This window comes from Pristiophorus japonicus, chromosome 7, assembly GCF_044704955.1.
Source record: "Pristiophorus japonicus isolate sPriJap1 chromosome 7, sPriJap1.hap1, whole genome shotgun sequence".
In the NCBI taxonomy this organism is placed as follows: domain Eukaryota; kingdom Metazoa; phylum Chordata; class Chondrichthyes; family Pristiophoridae; genus Pristiophorus; species Pristiophorus japonicus.
The window spans coordinates 125,078,483-125,102,470 of record NC_091983.1 but is presented as its reverse complement, the minus strand read 5'-3'; the positions used below and the strand labels follow the sequence as shown (position 1 = coordinate 125,102,470).

At 42.8% G+C, this 23,988-nt stretch overlaps 1 protein-coding gene across 2 annotated transcripts in view; it reads right to left on the bottom strand.

Annotated features, from left to right (window-relative positions):
- tbc1d32 (TBC1 domain family, member 32) overlaps positions 1–23,988 on the bottom strand; it is a 454,803-nt gene that overhangs the window by 279,876 nt on the left and 150,939 nt on the right. For both annotated transcript variants that reach the window (XM_070885302.1, XM_070885303.1), the window contains exons 17-20: positions 21,920–22,121; positions 12,199–12,281; positions 7,746–7,884; positions 3,703–3,790 (exon numbers count right to left, since the gene is read on the bottom strand). In XM_070885302.1, the coding sequence (XP_070741403.1) occupies positions 3,703–3,790; positions 7,746–7,884; positions 12,199–12,281; positions 21,920–22,121 (512 nt within the window). The remainder of the gene's footprint in view (positions 1–3,702; positions 3,791–7,745; positions 7,885–12,198; positions 12,282–21,919; positions 22,122–23,988) is intronic.

Sequence of the window (23,988 nt, the reverse complement as noted above, 5' to 3'; positions counted from 1 at the left end):
TACCGCATATTTCTGTACATTAAGTTAAATTTTTCACCCATCTGTCCATTCTACTAACCTGTGTATATCCTCTGAAGGTTTTTACAGTCCTCCTCGCTTTTTGACAAACAATATACTTTTATGTGATCTGCAGATCTGAATATTATGTTCCCTTTGCAAAAGTTCAAATCATCTATATTAAAAAAGACCCAGCACTGACTCTTGGGTCTTCCTACCACTTACAACCCTTCTCCAAAAAAGCAATAGGAATCACGAAGTGGCATATGGAGCTAATATATTGACAACAGAGAACAGATTCTAAGAATCAGCTTAAGTAGTAGTTTACACTGGCTGTTGTTACATTGTCAGAATGTTTAGAAAGGGCCCAATCTATATTGATCTACCACTGCAACTTGTGTTTACTCAATTCAGTGAGGAAAAGAAAATGTAGTCTCTCTGTAATCACAGAGGCCCCGATTTTAACTCGCCCCGTCTAGCGGAAACCGGGTAAAGGTGGGCAATTAAAATGAGAGCAGTAATTTACCTCCTCTGATCCCGCTACCTTCCTGCCATGACTAAGATTCTGTTACTGCAGAGAGCATACAGCACTGAGCTGGGGCAGGTCCAAACATGTTTAACTTGAATACACATCAGCTAGGCGGGAATGAGAATGGCTGAAAGCAGGAACATCATGGTTGATGGGTGCCTTTTGCCATGGAATGGGAACCCATCAGTGAGACATTAAGTAAAGTGGCCTGGGTTTCAGGCCATCGAAAGACAAAGGAAAGCTATTTGACCACAGACTCTTCGGAGCCACACATCGAGGTACAGCCCAGTTGACAAAGGAACAAGCCAGGGACTTGATTTTGCTTTTCAGTTGCACAGCCTCAGGGGAAGGACAGTTGGATTTTTGGCGCGAAAAGTACACATTTTTGTAAGTATAAAAGAGGCAATTTTGGCTGCCATCTTGCTCTCTCTCCCCTCTTCTATGCCTGCTTGCAACGCACAAGGACTGAGCACTCCATCTGGGACGGAAAGAAGAAACACCAGAGAGCCTTGCTACTTCGACTGGGAAGCTGACCTTGAGGCTGGACTTGAAGACCCAGAAGATACGCCTCATCGGGAGAAGCAGCGAGTAAGCCAGAGGGGTAATTGGTGAGCATGTATCCCAACCCCCGCATCCTTAAGACCACCGCATAGTGTGAAAGGGTGTCATGTGTCCCATCCAAGCCTTAGGGGTTTTAGTGGGGACGTTTTTGCAAGAATCATATGCGTATGCATTCTGCTGGCCAGATCCAGTGGTGCAATTTTGAATCCGAGCAGGGGTATTTTAGACATGGGTACTTCGCGTTAGGGGCCTGTTTAGACAGGCCAGACTGTGTGTTATACTGTGGTTGTTTGTATTACACTACCAGAGTGTGTTTTTACTGGGTGCAGGTGTGTTTTAACTTGAATAAAAGCATTGTGATGGTGGAGACTGAAAAGATCTGTCTATTACTGTATATTATTGTTCACGACTATAATTCCGGTATCTAGAACTATTGTAAGAGGGGTGATTCGAAAAAACCAGGGGCAAAATCACTGACATGACCCGATATTAATCTGCTCTTTTGAGAAAAGAAGGAAATTAAAAATCAAAGAGTAAGTTCCTCAGGTATCTGTGCTGAGACTCCTCGTTTTTTATTTATATAAATGATTTTTTAATGGGGGCATTACTAGTTCGCCAGTGTATCACACGCTGCATGCTATTGCTAGGTGGCGTCAAGCTAGAAGAAGGGCTCTTGGCCATGTCGGCCCACGGATGAGGAGAGGCCGAAGATGTCTGGGGAGGAGGGCTTACCCCCCACGGATTTACAGGCACCAATGCTCATACCTCCAGCTTTCTGAGGAGCAGTGTGTGAGAAGGCTGCACTTCCGAAAGGAAGTGCTGAGAGCAATATGCCATCTCCTACAAGCAGACCGATGCCTGGAACGCCCTGGAGGAAGCCTTCAATACTCCCCTCAACAGGTATCCGAATTCATTGTGGTGTGCTACATGTTGCACAACTTGGCCATCATGAGGGGCCAGGCATTGCGATTGGGGATTGCAGGCCCACCTCAGGAGGAGGAGGACGACGAAGAGGAGCCTGGGGAACCCCCATTGGATATCCACACCATCCACGGGGCAGGCAATGTGGAAATGCTGCTGGACCAAGAGTCGCACGTCGCCAGCTCATAATGGACCGGCTCTCCAAAATGGAGGAAACTGAGGGATGGAGCTAACACTGGACACGCTATGTGCCCCCATAAAGGCACATCTCTGGTGAACGTTGGAATGATACACAAGACACCAATGGCAAAGGATGAATCATAAATTTTACTGCAACAAAGTAACAAAAACTCCGCTCACCAAAAGAAGACTATACAATATACAATGTTATGATGCAGGGCACTGAACAACAATGAAGTTCCTTAAATCAACAAATTTTTTTTTAAAACACTGCAATTTTCAACTGAGGTGCAAAAACTTCTCTGTGTAACAGCTGATTTTGCCCCCTCCCGCCAATCATGGAACCTCATTTTTTGCCAAATTTTGCAAACGAGGGTGCAAATTTGTTCCAGGCAGTATCAGGACTGCCCCGCCACCATTACTGCCCCAAAATCTCAAAAGCCGAAAATCCAGCCCTAAGATTCTTAGCAGGGTGGCAGAACACAGATTACATAGAGCTACATAGAATTTACAGCACAGAAATAGGCCATTCAGCCCAACAGGTCTACGCCAGTGTTTATGCTCCACGATCTATAAAGGTGGGAGCGCCGGTAGAACAAGCCATAAAAAGACAAATGAGATTCTAGCTTTTATAAAGAGGGACATTGAATGTAAAAGCAAGTTAAATTCATATTTGAAATATTGTTTGCTTTTTGGGCACACCAAAGAATATTAGAGTCATGAAAAGGGTACATTAAAGAATCACTAACATGTTTCCAGAAATTAGAAGTTATAATTATGAAGAAAGGCTCAAAAAGTTGGATTTTTTTCATTGAACTTGGAAGGTTATGGGGGAATCTAACAGAGGTTTTCAAAATTATTAAAAGTTTTGAGAAGGTAAGTGGTGAAAGTTTGTTGCCACTGATTAACATGAGGATAACAAGATAGCATAGACCCAGGAATATCATGAAAAAATAAAAGGAGAAAGTTATAATAATTTTTTATCCACACAGAGAATTATTAGAATATGAAATACTTTACCAGAAGTGGCTATTGAGCCAGAGACATTTTAACATAATTTGAAAGGGAAATGGATAATTATTTGGAATGAAAGAATATAAAATGGAAAAGGAAAATGACAAAAAAATGATCTCAGAGTAGATGGCTCCAGTTGAAGAGTTAGCAGCAGCAAAGATGTGATGGGTCACAAGGCGCAATTTCTAATATTCTACTGTCACACAAAACTCCGAGCAGCAAGTTAGACAAATATTGGCTGAAGTTTATAAACAGACCTTCTGCTCACTTATTTGACATGGGAATGATGCAGAAATAACCTAAAGGAGAAAGTTTTTTTTTAAATGAAAGTGTAAACATTTATAATCTAAAGAGTGTTCCACTACAATTAAGATTAATATATTATTTACAGTGAATGTGTATTTTAGTTTGCGTTGCAAATGTCATATACTAAAACATCCAGTGGTTCTAAATGGCAAAATATTTTCAATTTGGTAGACATGCCTTTAATCAATATTTACCTGAACTTTGCAGTGCCACAATTCCAGGAGCTGTTGCAGCTACTTGCGTAACCATTACTCCATATCCAAACTTTTCACATTTGCTGACCTGCCAAATTAACAGAAAAAGCAAAGTAAGTAAATTCTCTGCATATTATTCCTGTTTTGCATTATATCACTTCGAATATCGAGGCTATAAAAAGAGCTGGAGTATGCCACTGCAGCTTCAGCACGAGCCGTCACAAATATGCGATGGCTTCGAGGTGGGCAACTGGGTGACATCATCAGGACCCAGGTCGCCGTTTGGAGCGTGGGCAGGAATATCGGCAGGGCTCTGGTACAGCAGAGGAGCGGGAAGGTCGTGGCGGACTTCCGACGAGTGATCGAGGCGGAGGAGTGATGAGGGATTGTGGCTGAGACTTGGCGGGTGATCATGACGGAGGTTCGGGGAATATTTGGTGCAGAGGGAGATCGTGGCGGAGGTGCGGCGAGTATTTATATGGCGGAGGAGCAGTGAGGGATCGTAGCGGAGGTTTGGCGAATGCTTGTGGCGGAGGAGCGGTGAGAGATCGCGGTGGAGGTGCGGTGAATGAGGGTACGTGGCTCAGAAGAACCGAGGGCCCAGGGGCAGCACGGGCCTGCCCACACTACGATATGTGTGTGCACTATGTCAGTGCAGCAGAGCAGGTCTCCAGTCGTCCTGGTTTACCCTTGCCACTGGATAAAAGCCTAGCTTTGTCAAGCCCATGTGGTGGCTGGTGTGCAACAGTCACCACATGTTAAAAAAATCCACGCACAGGCATATTCCACCCCTTCAATTGGAGTTCAGGGCTGGAACATTGGGTCCTTCATTGAAACATCTGTGAACTCACGTGGAAGCAAGTCATCCCCGTTCGAGAGACCGCCTAGGATGATGATGAATGTTAATCTGTGACCGTTTGAAGAAAACAGGTCTGCTGATTTATAATTGGAATTCCAGTGCTCTTCTGCTTAAGAATGTTAGTACCAGAATTTAGGGTGTGCACTGCAAATCAGTATTACATGTCATTATTCTGGAATTTCAAATCACTACAATAGCCATGGGGACATAGAAAGCTTCAATAACTGGCATTAGAGGAATATTTGAGATGACAAATTATTCTTCATTTGTGGACATGCACACAAGTAAAAAAAGACAAATTTACTCATAGGTGTAAATGGATTAAAAAAAAATGATAATGACTTTAAAGTAAGAGGTTGCCATATTCTTCCAATTGTTTAGCTGCTTAAGTGAGCGAATAACTAGTCCTTGAAGACCAGTAACCAATACAATTCTAGTTAGCCACAGAGTCTCTGGGTTCGGAAATCAGCCAAGGTTATCCAGTGTTCTCCTGATGGAATCCCTATTTGTGGATGATGGTTGAGGATAGCACTGGCCTCAGCTCTGGGGCCCTCTTTATTTGACTAGCCTGCTGATACTAAGCTGTTGTCTAAGCTGACACATGAAGTATGGCCACTTTGGTGAGATATGGTGCACAGTACCCATAAGACCATATCCCAGCAATGAGTCAACACTTTCTGGGAGTGGAGATGACATTTGGCAGGCAGAAAAATAATTGAAGTAAAAATAACATTACAAAAGCATCTCTCAATTGTCCTTAGCCTCTGGTACATGAGCCTCAATAAAAAAAAGAAAAGACCGTGAATTTATACAGTGCCTGATCTCATTTCAGAACTGTTCAAAATGAATTACATTGTTCAATTAATGTTGTTACATGAATAAAAGAGGCAGCCATTTTTCACACATGCATAACCCATAAACATTAAAGTGTTGTTTTTGGTGGTGTTGGCTGAGAGATAAATGTTGGACTGGGCATTGAGAAAATTATGGTGACATTAATAATTACCCAAACCACTGGAACAGTCAGATGGGGTTTTAGTTTAATGTCTCATCTGAAAGGTAACATCTCTGACAATGCAGCTCCCCATGCACTGAAGTTTTAGCCTAGATTATGGCCCTAAATTTGCGGTCGAAATGCCTCCGATCCGCAAATAAAATGCCCACGTACCTGATGGACCGGGATGTACGGAGATTGAACGGAATGCCCATAAGCATGAATAGGAATACACCAAAAAATACATCTACATATCAAATACATTTTTAAAAATTACATATTTAAAATTGAAGTGCCATTTAATTAAATATTTAAAACAAAAATGTAATTTTTCAAAAAATACATTTTAATGTTTTAAAGGGACTAAAAATAAACTTAGCTGATTAAAAAAAAAATTAAATACATTTTTATCAATTACGTTGGTAAAAGCAGGCGAAAGAATTTCATAGTCATTCGCTAGGCAGAAGTTGGGCAAATAGCCCAAATCTCCACCCACGAATGCCCTTTTCCTGGGGATGCATTGGATCTGTCAAGAAAATTCTTGACAGATCGCAACTTCCGGGTTTTCGCACATGCGCTTTGCATGGGTGTGTGCGCGCCTCATATACGCCCATAGAGGCCACAAATTACACTCTAGTGTGTTCAAGACTTGGAGTGAGACTTAAACTCACAACCTTCTAAGTCAGAGATAAAGGGGATGACACTGTAAGAGCTCACAATGATGGATAGAATATGGAGTTTGAAGCTCAACTCGGGGTCAAATAGGACACCAAAGTTATGTATTTCTGATTCATCTTAAGTGACTAGATGCAGAAAGAGCTGGAGTCAAGGCAAGGGTGCTGAGATAATGACAAGAACTGAACAGAATGGTTTGGTCTTGCTAGTGTACATTTGAAGAAAGTTCAGGCTCATTCATGAATTGATAGTGAACAAACAGTCTGACAACACGGTGTTGGTCATAGGGTCGAGGAGTGATAGAGAAAAAGAATTGTGTCTCATCAGCGTATATATGGAAGCTGACACCATACCTATGGATAACACGACCAAGAGGCAACATGTAAATGAGGAAGACTGAGGGCAAGGATAGAACCTTGGGGCTCTCCCAAGGTGACCATGCAGGGAAGAAGAAGAGATCTTTGCTAGAGATATGCAAGCTACATTGGTACAGATAGGAATATAAAGACATAAGGGTGGTTCCACAGAGATGGACAATGGAGAAGAGCCACGTAAAAGAATGAAATCATCAATCATGTCAAATATCGGAGAGGTTGAGAAGGGCAAGAGGAAATAAAATGCCATGGTCAGGGCTAACAATGGCTTCAGGGTGATACAGGGAAGAATGATCAAAGGACAACAGTCACAAATTAGAGGAGCTGATAAAATAATGAGGCAGAATTTCCAGCTTTTCCGATCTGTCAAGCTGGAGCGTGACAGATCAGAGCCAAATCGGGAGCGAGGATGCCAGACTGGGAGCGAGGATGCCAGATTGGGAGCGAGGACATTTGTACGGGCAAGATTGGGCTATTTACCCATATGTTGCCCAGCAAATGTCCTCAAAAATCTTGCGCTTGAAAAAAACAGGCACAAAGCCTGCTTTTACAGGCGCAAGTGTTTTAAAACACACAAAAGAAATTGTAAAATAAAATTATAAACACATAGTTTATTGTTAAAAACCCTCCCCACTACGGTAAGTTTATTTTTAACCATAGTTTTAAAAACTTTTTTAAAAATCGGGAAAATATTTTATTTTTATAAGACATAATAACTTTAATTTCCATTAATTTTAAATGTGTGGTCTGCTTTTTATTTGTTATTATTTTGTGTGATTGCTTTTATTCCCATTAATAGCACTGAGAACTCGTAGTTATGCGAGTCTCAGTGCTATTAATGGGAATCTGTGAAATACTCACCTGATTGGCTGAGCAGTCATACATGACTGCATCTTCTGCGTCGGGACCTTCTGCACGGGAGTGCGATTTGCAGCGCGGGAGGAGAAGGTCACCCCATCGGAAATCAGGGCGACTCCTAGACCACCAGGTAAATTCGTAAAAAATATCCAGCGAGGAGGCAATTGTCAGAGGAATTTCTGGGCCAATAGTTTATTATAAAATCGGACAAAATACAGATCCCTTCATTCCCAAATAATCAATACCTATGAAAAACAAAACATAATCACACGTCTATACATACCTGCAGCTTTTTAGTGAATCTGCTAAACATGTAAATCACACACTCATTTATTGCTCCTGTTTGCTGAAGAAGTAACAACCCTTTTGGAGTGGCAGCAAAGTTCAGCAGATTGTCCAGCAGCATTTCTTCCAAGATCATTCTGACAAGAGAGTTATAGGATTTCATTTTTATGGTAGCTGAGAAATCATGGCAAGTGATGCAATAGTAGTTACAAAAACAATATACCAGGAATGGGATGCCTCCTAACTATAGTACTGAAGACAAAAAACAAAATGACCAAAAAGGATGAACACAAGAATGAAACATAAGAATTTCTCAACTTATTTTCCGAGTTACTACTCTATAGCATGTTTAAGTATAAATAAGTCCGATTTTCTTTACTACTGGCCCTTTTTCACAAATATAGCTAATTTTGAGTTTTTCTTAAAACTTTTTGTGCTGCATTATTCTTTAGGATTCCATAGCAACACATAATTTTCCAAGGTTAGGAAAAAAATATTTTAAATAGTTTTGATTTACTTGTTAGTAGATTTTTGTCTTCACCATCTGTGTGGTAACCGTCCATATAGAACATGCGCGATTTTCATTTAATTGAAAATGAAAATCCAGCGGGTGATAATATGCTCAGGCAGTGAAGATGAAAATCTACACTGAGTAATTTGTGCTCACTTTTAGTGCTTTTGCCTTATTGATGGCTAAATTCTACATCAGAACACCAAGAACTGTTAGGATCAGCAATCTGACAGGTACGCACACTGGGCTCAATTTTCCGCAATGCCGTTTTTTGACATATTGCCAGAGTTATGCCCGTTTTTCTTGGCACCTACTACTCAAAAAAAAAAGTAGCAAGTTTTCCCTCGTTTTATTTTGTGAAATTGGCGCCATGCAGCCAGTTCTGTATCTTCGGGGGGGTGGAGCCTAATGACTGCGTCGAAAAAAACAATGTCCCCCCTTTTGCGCATGCAGGAAAAAAGTGACGTTTTTGACGTGATTCCTATAGGCGCGCAGGCCCAATACAGCTCCCAGTCTGCACTCAGCCATTTTTGAAGAGCCAGTTGTGTGTGAGAATTTTAATTCTCATTGGAAAAATCGGAGCTGCAATACAAGATGCACAAAGACCAAGAATTTCTTACAGAATGAAGTGGAGGCACTAGTTACTGTGATTAAGGGCAGATGGCACGAGCTGAATACCAGCAGAGGTCACATAAAAGTTTCACCAAAAGAAATTAAGAAGCACTGGAACAAACTTGCAGAAGATTACTGTGCAATGGTGACCACCTCGAGGTCTGGAAGCCAGTACAAAAAGAAGTGGCAAGACCTTGATCAAGTAGTTAGTGTAAGTAATATTTTCATTTATTCAATGGAATTGCAATTGTAAATGTGACCAACTGTATATATCCCACCCAGCAGAAAGACACTCTCTCTAAAAAGTTATATTTTCATCTTTGCAGAGAGGAAAGTGGCACACAACAAACGAGAAAGAACTCGAACAGGAGGAAGCCCGGCAAATCAGCAGCCAAACACTCTTGGAAGAGAGGGTCGCTGCTTTGATGGGTCCTGCCTGAAGAAAAGCAACCACCATTGCACAAGCTGGGCCCACAACTCGAGGGAGAGAGTAAGTCCTGCAAATTCCAGAGTCTAGTTTTGCTAAATTTTAAGTACCGTGCGGGCTAGCCATGCTTCGGTTCATGGGGATGTCTCCGTCAGCTATGCTTTGGTTGATGCAATGTGCTATTATTCATCGTGGTCCTTCAAATCAGCCTGCTGCCTGTGCTGTGTGAGCCTACTCATGCCACCCTGCCCCCTCCTTTGCTGCTAACCATTTGTCTGTTCTGTTATATTTTGCAGAAGTTGAGGTCAACCCTGACGAGACTGAAGCCGATGCAGAAGATGATTCAGATGCTGACGAGCCTTAAGTGGAGAACATCTTCCAATCAATTCATGATTAAATATTGACATAAAAGCATCACCAAAAATCAAGACAGCAAAAAGTAAGCTTTGTGGACAGAAGTGAACACATACGCAAAATCTTTAATAATGCACTAGTTGATTGGATGTAGCAATGCACAAGGACAAACAAGACCACAGTCTAGAACCATTTTAGTTCAAAGTTCATTCACAATATAATGACAAAGCAACCTAAAACAGTGGATAACAGAAAAAGCTACAACAATAACATGAAGATTGAAAACAAAACGGAATCAAGTGAGAGCTAGGTGGGAAAGTAACTTGTGAAGAGGATGCAAAGAGGCGGCAATGGGATATAAAGCTGAAACATGGCAGATACTCTCGTGTAGGATGAACGTATCATGGGTGCTCCCAGGGTATCTTGTATTAACTGACATGATGCGATACATGAGCTGCACATTAACGGAGTGGAAGTCTTTTCTGTTCCTGTACATCTCAGAATTCTCCAAAGGTGCTCGCAAGGCGATGCGGGTACAATCAATGCAGCCCTGTACTTTTGGGAAACCAGCAATCCTGGAGAAGCCCACAGCCCTTTCACGCATTGCCTGGACGGACATGGGGAACTTTATCTCGACATTACTCTAGGCATATAGTGCTGCAGTCACCTGCCGAATGCAGATATGTGTTGCATGTTGAGAAATGGCACGCACACATCCCCTGTTGTGGCCTGGAACGATCCAGATGCATAGAATGAAAGTGCAGCTGTAACCTTCCCTTCAACTGACAAAGCAGTCCTCCTGACGCTTCTAAGTTGCAGGTCTGCTTTTACTAACTCACAGATCTGTTACAACTTCTTTGTAGAAACGCAGTCTTCTGACACAGTCTGCATCACTCAGGTGCAGGTACGAACGCCTCTCTCGATATATCCGATGTGAGTAAGGCCTCCTGCCCATCACCATGCGTGCTCTGAGGTTCCTCATGTGATGACGTTGAATCAATTGTCTTCTCCGCAGCACCATCATGCAGAAGGCTTGTACAAGGTATGGCATTGTCAGTATTGCCCCCATGATTAAATTGTACCTTTGCAAGAAGCTCAAAATGGCAGGCAGGACAAGTTTCTTTATTCTCTCTCTCTCTCTCTCCCCAAGGTAGATGCCCTAGTATGGACCACACCCAGGTCTGAGTAGGCGCAATGATCAGGAATCGCCCCACCATCCCCTCCAACGGGCTTCATTTGATGCATAGTGTAAGACTTCTCATGCCTTCAGTTCACCTTCCACAGCCCCCCCCCACCTCCCCGGAGCTTCTTTTCAAGCCGAGCCCCGAGCTCCTGTGTCTGGACGAGGGACCGATTCTGCCGGCCGATGCTCTGACTCACGAGCCCGATTTGGAGACGTTCAGTGGTGGTGTGTCAGTTTTTAAAAAAATCAAAACTTAAAGAATTCCATTAAACTTCCATTTCTTGCGTTTTAAGTTTTAAAAATTTAAGCTTGATTATGCATATTTGTGTGTTCTTGACTCCCTCCAAAATTTCTCATAAAAACAATGGTGTCTTTCTGCACCAATTTTTTTTAATGTGCGCTGGTTTTCCTCAAGTGCCTAGAAGGATTTTTGGGAGTGGCCAAACTTTCATAATTGTGAAAAACTGGCGCAGACATCAGGTTATGCTCCCATGATGAAAAAAAATTACCTAATAAAATCGTAACTAACTGGCGCACAAAGATTGGGGAAACTTGGATTTTTAAAATTTAGGCCAAAAAAAGCGGCACATGCCAAAAAAACGCCGCAAATCACTGGGGAAAATTGAGCACATTAATTGGAGCATGGATTCAAACTTTTAAGTACTTTGCCTCTGAGCGTCATGATACACATCTATGCTGTGCACAGACAATAGTTTGTGCCAGTATGACACATTTGCATTCCCCATACCCACCATTTTAACCAGGGACATTTCCGGCACTGAAGGGCCACCTGCCCCAGGCAGGCATGAGCCTACTTAACACAAATGTTATGGCCCAGTGATGCAATCAGCACCGTTACTCCATTTTAACTCGGGGAAAGAGGAGGTATGCACTGCATCAAACCTGAAATCTGATGAGAGGTAGCAGAGTGGCCAGAAGATGCGAAGTAATTTATTTTACATTTTGGTCAGGATTCCTAAGGCCAGAAGAAGCAGGAGTACTCCACTGGGCCTCAAGGAGGCTTTGGGCCAGCACAGCTTTGGTCTTCCTTCCCCTTTAGACCACCAGCTGCTCCTTTCAGACAATCCCATCCAGCAGTAATCCTTATGCTTGATGTATTTCCGCTTCTGACTGCCGGCCTTTTTTGGGCACGACTTCCGTCGTTTTTGGGTACGACAGTTCTGTTGAATTCAAATGAGGCCTAGGAATTAAAAAGGCCCGAGCCTCACATTCAACTCAACGCAATGGTTTCCCACCCGACTATCCCGGATGTGCCTTGGAGTTAAAAATGGGGGCTTAGAAGTCATTGTCATTAACTAGCATGATCACACAAGATTGCGAAACAACAATGCAATTACACCTACGTGGTTTGTAATTCATGAGCTGTTGAAGAGCCTGATTCACTTCCTGCTACAGGAGTTGGTATTCGCTCTGAAAGTAAACTGGCCTGGTTCACAAAAAAAGTTAAAACTGAGCTATGGAAATAGAATCTGCTCTTCAATTACATAATTACATTAATATTGAGTTTAATCCACATTTTTAAAAAAAGCATAGATTGCATAAAACAGATTTTAATATGAAGTCATATTCAACACCAAATGTTGGCTATGGATGAAGACTCATCCACCCAGAAAACAAAAACTATATTCATATTCTAGTTGTTTTAAGAACTGCATGAGCTGTTTTTTTTAAAACTTAAAATAAAATCACCAATAAGAGATCTTAATATTGGTTTAAATTTGGTAGGCAACGAGCATATTTTTTTTACTAGCAGATCACCCATGATAACACTCCCAGTGAGTCAAATAATACACTGTTTTATAACAATAGGGGATAAGATCAGGGCCACTGCTTTACAACGAACGGATAAATCAAATTAGTTTTATTAAAATGGCATTGCGAATTTTTACGAGTGTTTTGGGAACTGAATTCCACTATTCAGCTCATTATTCTGTGAAAACAGTAAATGAGTGACCTTCATATTTATTAGTATTCATTACTTATGTATTTAATTTTATCCTTTACCAGTCTTAAAGCTGACAATACTCAGCAAGATGGTATGTAAGATGTACCGGAGTGAGTTAGATATTTGGTATTTAGCAGTGTTGGGTAAGGTGAATGAGGTTACATACTGAGGTGGGACTGCTGGGAATTTGATTTGTTGATAAATGAATCATGACAACTGTTTACATGGGGAAGCATCATTGTAATATGTTGGTACACAATCAATTCATGATTAAATATTGACATAAAAGCATCTCCAAAAATCAAGACAGCAAAAAGTAAGCTTTGTGGACAGAAGTGAACACATATGCAAAATCTTTAATAATGCACTAGTTGATTGGATGTAGCAATGCACAAGGGGAAACAAGACCACAGTCTAGAACCGTTTTAGTTCAATGTTCAATCACAATATAATGACAAAGCAACCTAAAACAGTGGATAACAGAAAAAGCTACAACAATAAAATGAAGATTGAAAACAAAATGGAATCAAGTGAGAGCTAGGTGGGAAAGTAAGTTGTGAAGAGGATGCAAAGAGGCTGCAATGGGATATGGACAGGTTAAGTGAGTGAGCAATAATATGACAGATGGAATATAGGGCTCAATTTTACCCAAGCCAGTTTTCTGGCGTATTGCCAGAGTTACGCCCGTTTTTCTAGGGCAGAAATAATTTGCCAAAATTTCCCCAATGTATAATTCGAATTTGGCGGCGCGTAGCATGTCCAGTCCCCTTTTGGGGGGGGGGGGGGTTGGAGCCTGCTGTCTGCGCCGAAAAATGAAGCCGCACCTTCTGCGCATAGGCGGAAAACAAAGTTACGTTTTTGACGTCGTTCCAATGGATTCGCATGCTCAGTATAGCTCGGATTTGGCAATCGACTATTTTTAAAGAGCCAGTTGTGTGTGTGAGAAGGAGTGCAGTGTGAGAGCATTGGAAAAATCGCAGTTGCAGCAATACAAGATGCAACGTGGTGCAAGCACCAAGAAATTCTTACAGGATTAAGTGGAGGCACTAGTTACTGTGATTGAGACCAGATGGCAGGAGCTGGACACCAGCAGAGGTCACATAAAAGTTCCACCCAAAGAAATTAAGAAACACTGGAACCAAGTTGCAGAAGATTACTGTGCAATGGTGACCACGAGATCTGGAGGCCAGTGTAAAAAGAAGTGGCAGGAATTTGGTCAATTAGGAAGTGTAAGTAATATTTTCATTTATTCAATGCAATTGCAATTATAAATGTGACCAGCTGTATGAGCCCAAGTTTGTCCCCATGCTTAGAACGACGCACCTCCGTGTGCTGCGCCGACTTTTTAGAACAAAAACCACGCCTAAAAGTTACCTTGCTATTCTCCCCGCAGCTGGAATGATGAAGGTCCTCGGCGTAGCGCAGTATAAGGGGCGGGGCACGGAGCCAATACCCGGCGCTGAAAACAGTGCCGGGACCTCTGCACATGCGAGCTAGAGTGTGTGCGCATGTGCAGTAGCTCCTCGCAGCCCAAATCTGTGCAGGCTGTATGGGGGAGGACCGAAGAACATTGTCCCTAGCCCTGGCCGAATGGGTTCCCCGCCGCGACCTGCGGGAACAGTGCCTGCCGCGTTCAGCCGGGAGTACTATAAAAAACATAAAGTCTGGAATAAATGAGTTTAAGGTAAGTTTCTGGAGAGAAAATGATTGAAGGGTATGGGGAAAAGCTGGGTTCTGGGGTTGAGATTATTTAAAAGGGGATGGTCTTGTTCCTAAACATGTGTCTGTTCTGCCCCACCCCATGGAGTTGTGTGTTTTTGCATTAATTTCTGAAGAAGCAATTACAATGAGCTTTCTCACAGTGGCTCAGCCATTTGGGGTTTACAATGACAAAGCTAAAAATGTATTGTGCAGACAGCTTCAAATAATTTGATAAACTATACAAAAATCACTTGAGGGTGTAAAGATCCTGTGTTACTGGATGTTTTAAAGTACTTTATGCAGCTTTTATCTCCACCTACCTGTTGCGTGTAGATTTGTGTTAGTTTACCGAGGATTCTGTAAAAGCAATCAATATGGTAAAGGAGGAGCAGTTCTGAAGCACGTCTGATTTAGCAATGCATGAAGCTTGTAATCCAAGATGTACGTTCGGAGGAACTGGCTGTGATAGTCGGTTGTGATTAGGTATGTCAACAGTTAATTAGCAAATTTACTATGTCAAAAAATAGTTATGGTGTGGAATGATGTAATCATTTTCAAAACATTATAGTGATTGATTTATTGGTTGATTTATTGATTTATCATTTATTATTGATGATGGCTCTTTATTTGTAAAAGTGAAGTGTTTAATGTTTGTAAACTTCCCTTCCCCACCCACCATCTCTCATTCCCTGCGCCTAATTTCTCAAATGTAGGCAAGGTTTTTCTGAGCATACAAAAATCTACACTTACTCCATGCTAAGTTAGTTTGGAATAAGTTTTCGCTGCCTAAACTTGCAAAACAGGCGTAAGTGGTTAGACACGCCCCCTTTTGACAAACAAAATCTGTTCTAAAATGAAACTCTTCTAACTCACTAAAACTGGAGCAAACTAAATGTCGAGAATTGCAATTTCTAAGATGCTCCATTCTAAACTAGTTGCTCCAAAAAAATAGGAGCAACTCAGGCCGAAACTTGAGCCCAATATGTCCATCCAGCAGGAAGACACCCTCTCTAAAATGTAGCATTTTCATCTTTGCAGAGGAAGGTGGCACATAATAAAAGGGAAATAACTCAAGCAGGAGGAGGCCGAGCAAATCCGCATGCACTGACAACCTTGTAAGAGAGGGTCACTGTTTTGATGGGTCTTGCCTGGAAAAAAGCAATCAGTACTGCACAAGCTGGGCCTACAATCGAGGGAGAGGGTAAGTCCTGCAAATTCATCATGGTCCTTCAAATCAGCCTGCTGCCTGGCCTGCAATGTGTAAGCCTACTCACCCTGCCCCCTCCTCTACTGTTAACCATTTGACTGTTCTGTTATCTTTTGTAAAACTTGAGGCAAACCCTGACGATGCAGAATATTCAGACGTGGACAAGCCTGAAGAGGAGAACATCTTCCAATCCAACCCTCCAGACCAACATGGAGGGGGGGGGGGGGGATGGAGCTGGATGAAGCTCCCATTGTTGTACTGACTTTGGAGGAGGTGATGCTCATGGAGGTGACAGCCCCTTCTGTGACTAGTGGTTTGAGTGTTGGTGGGACATTCCATGGTTTCACACCTTCCGAGGTTGCGGGATACAGTGGTGGGGTGCAGCGAGGCACACCCAGGGCCACACCGTCCCAGGATGCGGGTCCCCGTGGTGTGGTGCAGCGAGGCACACCCAGAGCCGCACCTTCCGAGGTTGCTGTTCCCAGTGGTGTGGTGCAGCGAGGCACACCCAGGGCCCCACCGTCCCAGGATGCGGGTCCCAGTGGTGGGGTGCAAGCCACACACATGGGGAGAAGGGGAAGGAGAGCTCGACCGCGCTCTCCTGAGGTGCAGGATCGAACAGATGTGGTTCAGATGATTTCATTGTGTGGAGCACTAACCTTACCCAATCACACCTGGATGCCATCAGCAGAGTGAGTGATGAGATAGTGGGACTGTTGGGAGAAGTAACAGCAATGACACAAGAAATGGGAATGATATCTGGGGCCATCAGGGAATAGAGGCTATGAGGGAGGGAATGTCAGAGGTAGTTCCAGCCACGTCACTGACCATGAGGGAGGAAATGTTTCACATAGTTCAGACAGTTTTGCTCAACATGAGGGAGGGAATGTTGCAGGTCGTTGAGACACTATCAGGGCACATGAGGGACGGCATGTTGGAGTTAGCTGCTGCAATAAGGGAACATGCCCAGACCCTGCGCCCATTGACATACAACTACCACTCCCACTCCAATCCTCACACCAGCCTCTGAAGAGCCCCAAGCCGGGCCCTCCAACCTACCGCTTGGGCCCTCTAACTTGCCGGGCCCCACACACACACACTCAAGACGTGCGCAGTACCCGAGATGTAAGAAAGAATAAGCTTGGTACCAAGCTCAGAAACACTGCGACACCGCCTGCGGGTAGGGGTGGTGGAGTGTCCAAGATCACGCGGGGAGAAAAGATGGCTGCAGACTTTCTTTGCTGCTGCTGTTATTATTGTTACTGTTGTAACTGTTCTCAAATTAAAAGATATTTTGTAAGTTATGTAAATTTACAAATTTATAAGTGATCGTAAAGTTTTTAAGTGATCTTAAAGAGTGATCTTAAAGTAAAGTTTGATACAAGAATAATTTTATTAAAGTTAAGTTAAGTACATTGTAAACTTTTGAATAAAATATATTTTACATTAAAACTGAATCATGTTCCATTAACACAACACAACAATACGGAACAGCTCCAAACAGTAAACATGTCCATGTGGAATAGTTGTCGCTAAGCCCTCAGGCATCAATAAAGTGTTCACGGATGAGCTGCTGGCGCAAGGCTCGAACAATCATTAAAGGGGCACGATGGCCGACCCTCGTGTTCTGGCCTCAGGCACTTGCATCGTCATCCTCATCTTCCACATCATCATCATCAGCCACTCTCACCGCAGATGGGTCTTCCACTACCAGTTGCTGCTGCCTCATGATGGTTAAGTTATGCAGCATGCAGCACACAACAATGAATTGACCGACAATCTCAGGGGAGTACAGCAAGTAGCCTCCGGAATAGTCCAGGCGTCGGAAACTCTGTTTCAATGTGCTAATGGTGATCTCTATGATGCTGTGCATCGTAATGTGCGGCATGTTGTATTCACCGTCAGCTTCCGTCCGGGTTATGTGTAGGGGCATCATGAGCCAGGTCTCCCAGTAGCCAGCTCTGCCCTTCTGGCTGCTGCTGCTGCTGAAACATGGCAGATATAATGCTATCGCATAGGATGAACGCATCATTTCTGCTGCCAGGGTATCTTGCATCGACTGACATGATATGATGCATGTCGTCACACACGAGCTGCACATTAATGTTTCTGTATATCTTTGAATCCTCCAAAGGTGCTCGCAAGGCGATGTGGGTACAATCAATGCAGCCATGCACATTTTGGAAGCCAGCAATCCTGGAAGAACACACAGCGCTGACACAGATTGCTTGGGCGGTCATGGGGAACTTTATGAAGTCATTCCTATGTGACCTGGCGAATGGAGACATGTGTTGCATGTTGAGAGATGGCGCACACATCCCCAGTTGTAGCTTGAAACGATCCGGAGGCAGAGAATTAAAGTGCAGCTGTGACCTTCACTTCAACTGACAAAGCAGTCCTCCTGATGCTTCTAGGTTGCAGGTCTGCTTTGACCAACTCACAGATCTCACTTACAACTTCTTTGCGGAAACGCAGCCTTCTGACACAGTCTGCATCACTCAGGTGGAGGTACGAACGCCTGCCTCGATTTACCCGAGGTGAGTAAGGCCTGCTGCCCAGCACCCTATGGGCTCTGATGTTCCTGATGCGATGAAGTTGAATCAATTGTCTCCTATGCAGTACCATGATGCAGAAGGCTCGCACAAGGTATAACATTGTCAGTATTGCCCCCATACTTTAACCTTTGGAAGCAGCTCAAGACAGCAGGAAAGCAGGCAGGTCGGTATGGATGGACCATACGCAAAGGTCTTGTGACTTCTCCTCTCTCCCCACCCCCCCTTAACTAATTGGAGTCTTGTGATTTCTCCCCTTCTCTCTCTCTCTCTCTCTTCCACCCCCTCCGCCACCCCCCCCATTCATTGCAATCTTCAGTGCAGAAGGCACCTCGCTCCCTGGGCACCTCTCTCTCTCTCTCTCTCTCTCTCTCTCTCTCTCTTCTCCTCCTCCTCCGACCCCCCCCCCCACCCCAACGGCTTGTTTTGTAGCCGAACCTCGAGCCGCTGTGACCGGATGTAGAGCAGATTCTGCCGGCCAAACCTACTACCCTCCAGCCTTGCTTCAAGATGTTCGGTGATGCCGTGTGAGCAAGTAGAAAAATTAGAAAACTTCTGAAATCCAACAAATTTATACTTCTATGTTGACCGGTAAAAAAAAGAGAGTTGAACTTGATTAACTAAGTCAGTTACACCGGCGCAGATCGCATGGGGAAACTGAGAAAAAAATAAATACGCCAAAAAACCGGCGCAAATGACCAGGGAAAATTGAGCCCATAATGTGGAGAAATGTGAAGTTATCCACTTTGGCAGGAAAACTAGAACAGCAGAATATTTTTTAAATGGAGAGAGATTGGGAAATGTTGGTATTCAGAGGGACTTGGGTGTATTTGTACACAAATCACTGAAAGTTAACATGTAGCTACAGCAAGCAATTAGGAAAGCAAAGTGTATGCTAGCCTTTATTACAAAAGGATTGGAATATAAGAGTAAAGGTCTTACTGCAATTATATAGGGTCTTGGGGAGACCACACCTGGAGTATTGTGTCTACAGTTTTGATCTCATTACCCAAGGAAGAATATACTTGCCTTCATCCATCATAGGCAGTCCTTCGAAGCAAGGATGACTTGCTTCCACGCCAAAAAGTGATGAGTTCACAGGTGTTTCAATGAAGGAACTAATATTCCAGATCCCGAATTACATCATGAAGAATGGAAGATGCCTGTGCTTGGATATTTTTAACGTGTGGTGGCTATTGCACACCAGCCACCACATGGGCTTGACAGAGCTAGGTCTTGGTCCAGTGGCAAGGATTACCCAAGACAAACTGAAGACCAGCTCTGCTGCACAGACCGAGCACACACACATATCAGTGTGGGCTGGCCCATGCTGCCCCTGGGCCCTCGCCTCTTCTGGGACCCAGATTCGGCCCCGGTCACTTCCCTCTACGAACTCTTGCTGCTCCTTCGCCCCTCCTGCTGTGCCTGCCCACACTACAATCAGCAACCCGGCTTCGCAGCCATTGCCCTCCTGCAGCAGCACACGCTGCTCCCTGGCAGTGGTATGCCACTGCACACTGCTCCCTCCAATGGCCCCGGCCTGCTGATGGTCTTGCAGGCCGGGACCGTGCCGATTTCCGGTCCGGGCCACCGCACACTGCTCCTTCGCTCTCAGGCCCTGGCCTTTGAGCGAGTGCAACAAAGACTGATTCCTGGAATGGGGGTATTGTCCTAGAGGAGAGATTGAGGAAGCTAGGCCTAAATTCCCTAGAATTTTGAAGGAGGAGAAGAAATCTCATTGAAACATATAAAATTATTGCAGGGCTGGACAGGGTAGATGCTGGGAGAATGTTTCCCCTGGCTGGAGAGCCTAGAACTAAGGGTCACAGTCTCAGAATAAGGGGTCGACCATTTAGGATTGGGATGAGGAGAAATTTCTTCACTCCACGGGCTGTGAATCTTTGGAATGCTCTACCCCAGAGGGCTGTTGATGCTCACTGAGTATATTCAAGACAGTGATCAATAGATTTTTGAATATTCAGGGAATCAAGAGTTATGGGGCTAGTGCAGGAAAGATGGGGTTGAGGAGAAGATCAGCCATGATTTTACCGAATGGCAGGACAGGCTGGAAGGGCTGAATGGCCTACTTCTGCTCCTATTTCTTATATTCTTATGCAACGTAAATTATAACTAAATTTTTTTGACACCATACAATTGCAAAATAAATACTAAACTCACAGATACCAACACAATTTGCATGCTTCACAACTCATTGACATCAAAATGATACTGATATTATAACATAGTTCAATAGACACCAGTAAAATAAATTAATGGAGCAGTATGAAGCATTCAATCAGCAAATTCATAATAGTAATGGATACCAGCAAATTAAGTAAATTACAACATCAGTGAGTATCATCAGTGTCTTAAATTCATACACCAAAAAGCACTCCAGCAGATCAATGAGTTTAAAAATAATAATTTAAATTTTACCTCTATAAAGCTTTTGAAACTTGTTCTCCAGCTTTTCAAATAGTTTGTAAAACAAACAAGCAGAAGGTAGTAGAAGCTAAAAAAAAATATTCCATTGGTATAGCTGACTTAACAGTAATGAAGCATCCTGGGAAATTAGGCACACTGCACAATCCTAATTCAGAGCCATAGCTCTGGATAAAAATATCAGGTCCCAGCCCAGACTTTTAGTAGAGACTATGGTCTTCAAATAAAAAAAAGAATACAAGCATTAAAATGAAAAGATACAAATAATAATTCAATGGATAAATATAATCGAGTTATTGTGAAATACGTGACTTCAAACATTATTTATTTTGTTTAAATCTTATATTGGATAATAGAGATCTCAATTGCTGAGAAAGAATTATGTTTTTTGAATGTATTGTGGGGAAAATACACATTATGCAATTGCAGCATGATGTGTTTACATGGGCGATTTACAATACAAAAATGGATATAGGAATATATATAATGGTATAAATGTTGACATAAAACTGTGCCAAGAGTGACAATAGGAAGTAAGACTTTGTAGACAGAAATTATGAGCAGACATAAGATTTTAAATAAGCGATAGATAGCTTACATTCTGCAAACTTCGGAGTGCACTGATCATAGAAATTATATGAATGATAAAATATTTTCCAAGTAAAAATTGCAGATTTGGCTTTCGTACTGGTGCAGTCCTTAGATGGAGACTGAAGGTGCAATCGTCCAAACTCTGCACACAATTTTGCTGAACCGATACCTCAGTAAAAAAAGGCCATGGGGTTGAAATTCCTCTGCACAATTTTGGCACACTGAATAATACACTGGCATCAAATTTTCCTGCGTGCTATTTAAACAAGTCATTTACCGGTTTTGCTTAGCTGGTTCACAACTTTATTATAGCTCCTGTAGGAAGTATTTTTCCAAATGCATTAGCTAGCACTCAGAGGAATAAAATTAGTGCAAAGTTGGAAATGACATGCAAAGTATCCTGGCTTAATGACTGTCTACTGCAGTTCATTCAGTTCCTTCAATCTGATCATTAGCTTATCCCTGCCAGTTTTCCCACAATGCCTAAACACTGTTTACCTTTTTTCACTTCATATTTAAAAAAAAATGTTTAATCATAATTTGTCGTTACGGTTTTCCTGAAAGGGATAGAAATAAGAAATAACCAAGTATGCTGCAACAATTGATGCTGCATCTGTAATTATTACCTTCTTCCATGCTTTGGAGATGGATTCATGTAAGCCATAAGGCATCAGTGCCTCTAGACCCTCACAGGTATTGTACATCTGACGACAGACAAAGATGAAAGCCCCCTTTAAAGCGGAGGATGGTTCAGTTGAAGCGAAAGTAGGAAGCTCTCCATCAAGTAACCTTTTGGTAAACTCAGCAATTACTTGTGCAGCAGAAAGACTGGCAAGATAAAAATAATATATAACTCTTATGATACATGGCTTATTCAAGATTAATCTTTTAATTTATTAAGCATTATTAACTTAAATTTCTATTTGTTACCTGGTTGGCCACCACTATTCTCGAAAGGATGTGGTCGGACTATAAAGTTTTGCTCTAATCCATTCGGATTGTTTAGCTCTGCATATAGCCTGCTACTTTTGATGCTTAGCCTTTGTAGTAGCTTCATTAGGTTCATGCCTCATCCCAAGGTATGCCTGGGGCCAGTCCTGGCACACACTTCTACATTCTGCATTGAATTAGGGAGAGACTCCTGGCTTGATCGTCAAAAAGTGGCAGAAATGTTGGGCCATGAGTTACAGGTTATGGAGGTATACAATTCTGCTGCAGTTAATGACCCACAGTGCCTCATGGATGCCCACTTTTGGAATGAGCTGTCTTTACTCTGTCCCACATAGCACGGTGGCAGTGACACAACACATGATAGAGGATGTACTTAGAGACTTTGTCTTCAGAAGGACTGTGTGTGATACCAGCTATGTCCTTCAGGACTTGGCCAACTCGGTGATAACACCAATCCATTGTTGGTGATGGACATTGAAGTCCGCCACTCAGAGTATATTCTGTGCCCTTGCTTCCTTCATAACTTTCTCCAAATAATGTTCAACATTGAGAGTATTGATTCTTCAATTGAGGGAGGAGGAAAGATGAGTGGTCATAAGCAGGTTTTCTTGACCTTGGGTCCAGAGTCAATGTTGAGGACTCGCACAGCCATTCCTACATGACGGTATATTACTGTCCCCCCATATCTAGTGGGTCTATTTCGGCCCATCGTGTCCGCACCAGCCGACAAAGAGCTATCCAGCCTAATCCCACTTTCCAGCTCTTGGTCCGTAGCCCAGTAAGTTACGGCACTTCAAGTGCACATCCAAGTACTTTTTAAATGTGGTGAGGGTTTCTGCCTCTACCATCCTCTAGGTGAAGAAATTTCCCTTCAAATCCGCTTTAAACCTCCTACCAATTACATTAAATCTATGCCCCCTGGTTGTTGACCCCTCTGCTCAGGGAAATAGGTCCTTCTTATCCACTCTATCTAGGCCCCTCATAATTTTTTACACCTCAATCAGGTCTCCCCTCAGCCTCCTCTGTTCCAAAAAAAACAAACCTAGCCTATCCAATCTTTCCTCATAGCTAAAATTCTCCAGTCCTCGTAAATCTCCTCTGTACCCTCTCGAGTGCAATCCCATCTTTCCTGTAATGTGGTGACCAAAACTGCACGCAGTGCTCTAACTGGCCTAACTAGTGTTTTATATACTTCAAGCATAACCTTCCTGCTCTTGTATTCTATGCCTCGGCTAATAAAGGCAAGTATTCTGTATGCCTTCTTAACCAATTTATCTACCTGCCCTGCTACCTTCAGGGATCTGTGGACATACGCTCCCATGGATAGTGATCGAGGAGTCTGAAATGTTAACTGATTGATACGATTCTGTATGTACGTCAGGCTGTTGCTTGAATAATTTGCTTGAGAGCTCTCCCAATTTGGTCACCAGCCACCAGATGTTCGTGAGGAGGACTTGAGGGTTGACTGAACTGAGATTACCTTAGTCATCCTGATATGATGCTTAGGCCATTGTTGATAGGTCCATCCAATTTTGAGAAGGCATTCCCTGATGTTTTACTTGTGAAGCTTATCAGGAAGATTTAAATTCATCAAATTAATTTGGCAAATTAACTACCTCAACTGAAACTAACTTAGCAATAAATAAACATAATGTAATGATGAACGAGGGTAAACTCAGCTTTGGGAAAGTTAACAGCAGAATTCTGGAGGGAATTTTTCTGTTTGTCCTTCAGTTTACACTAT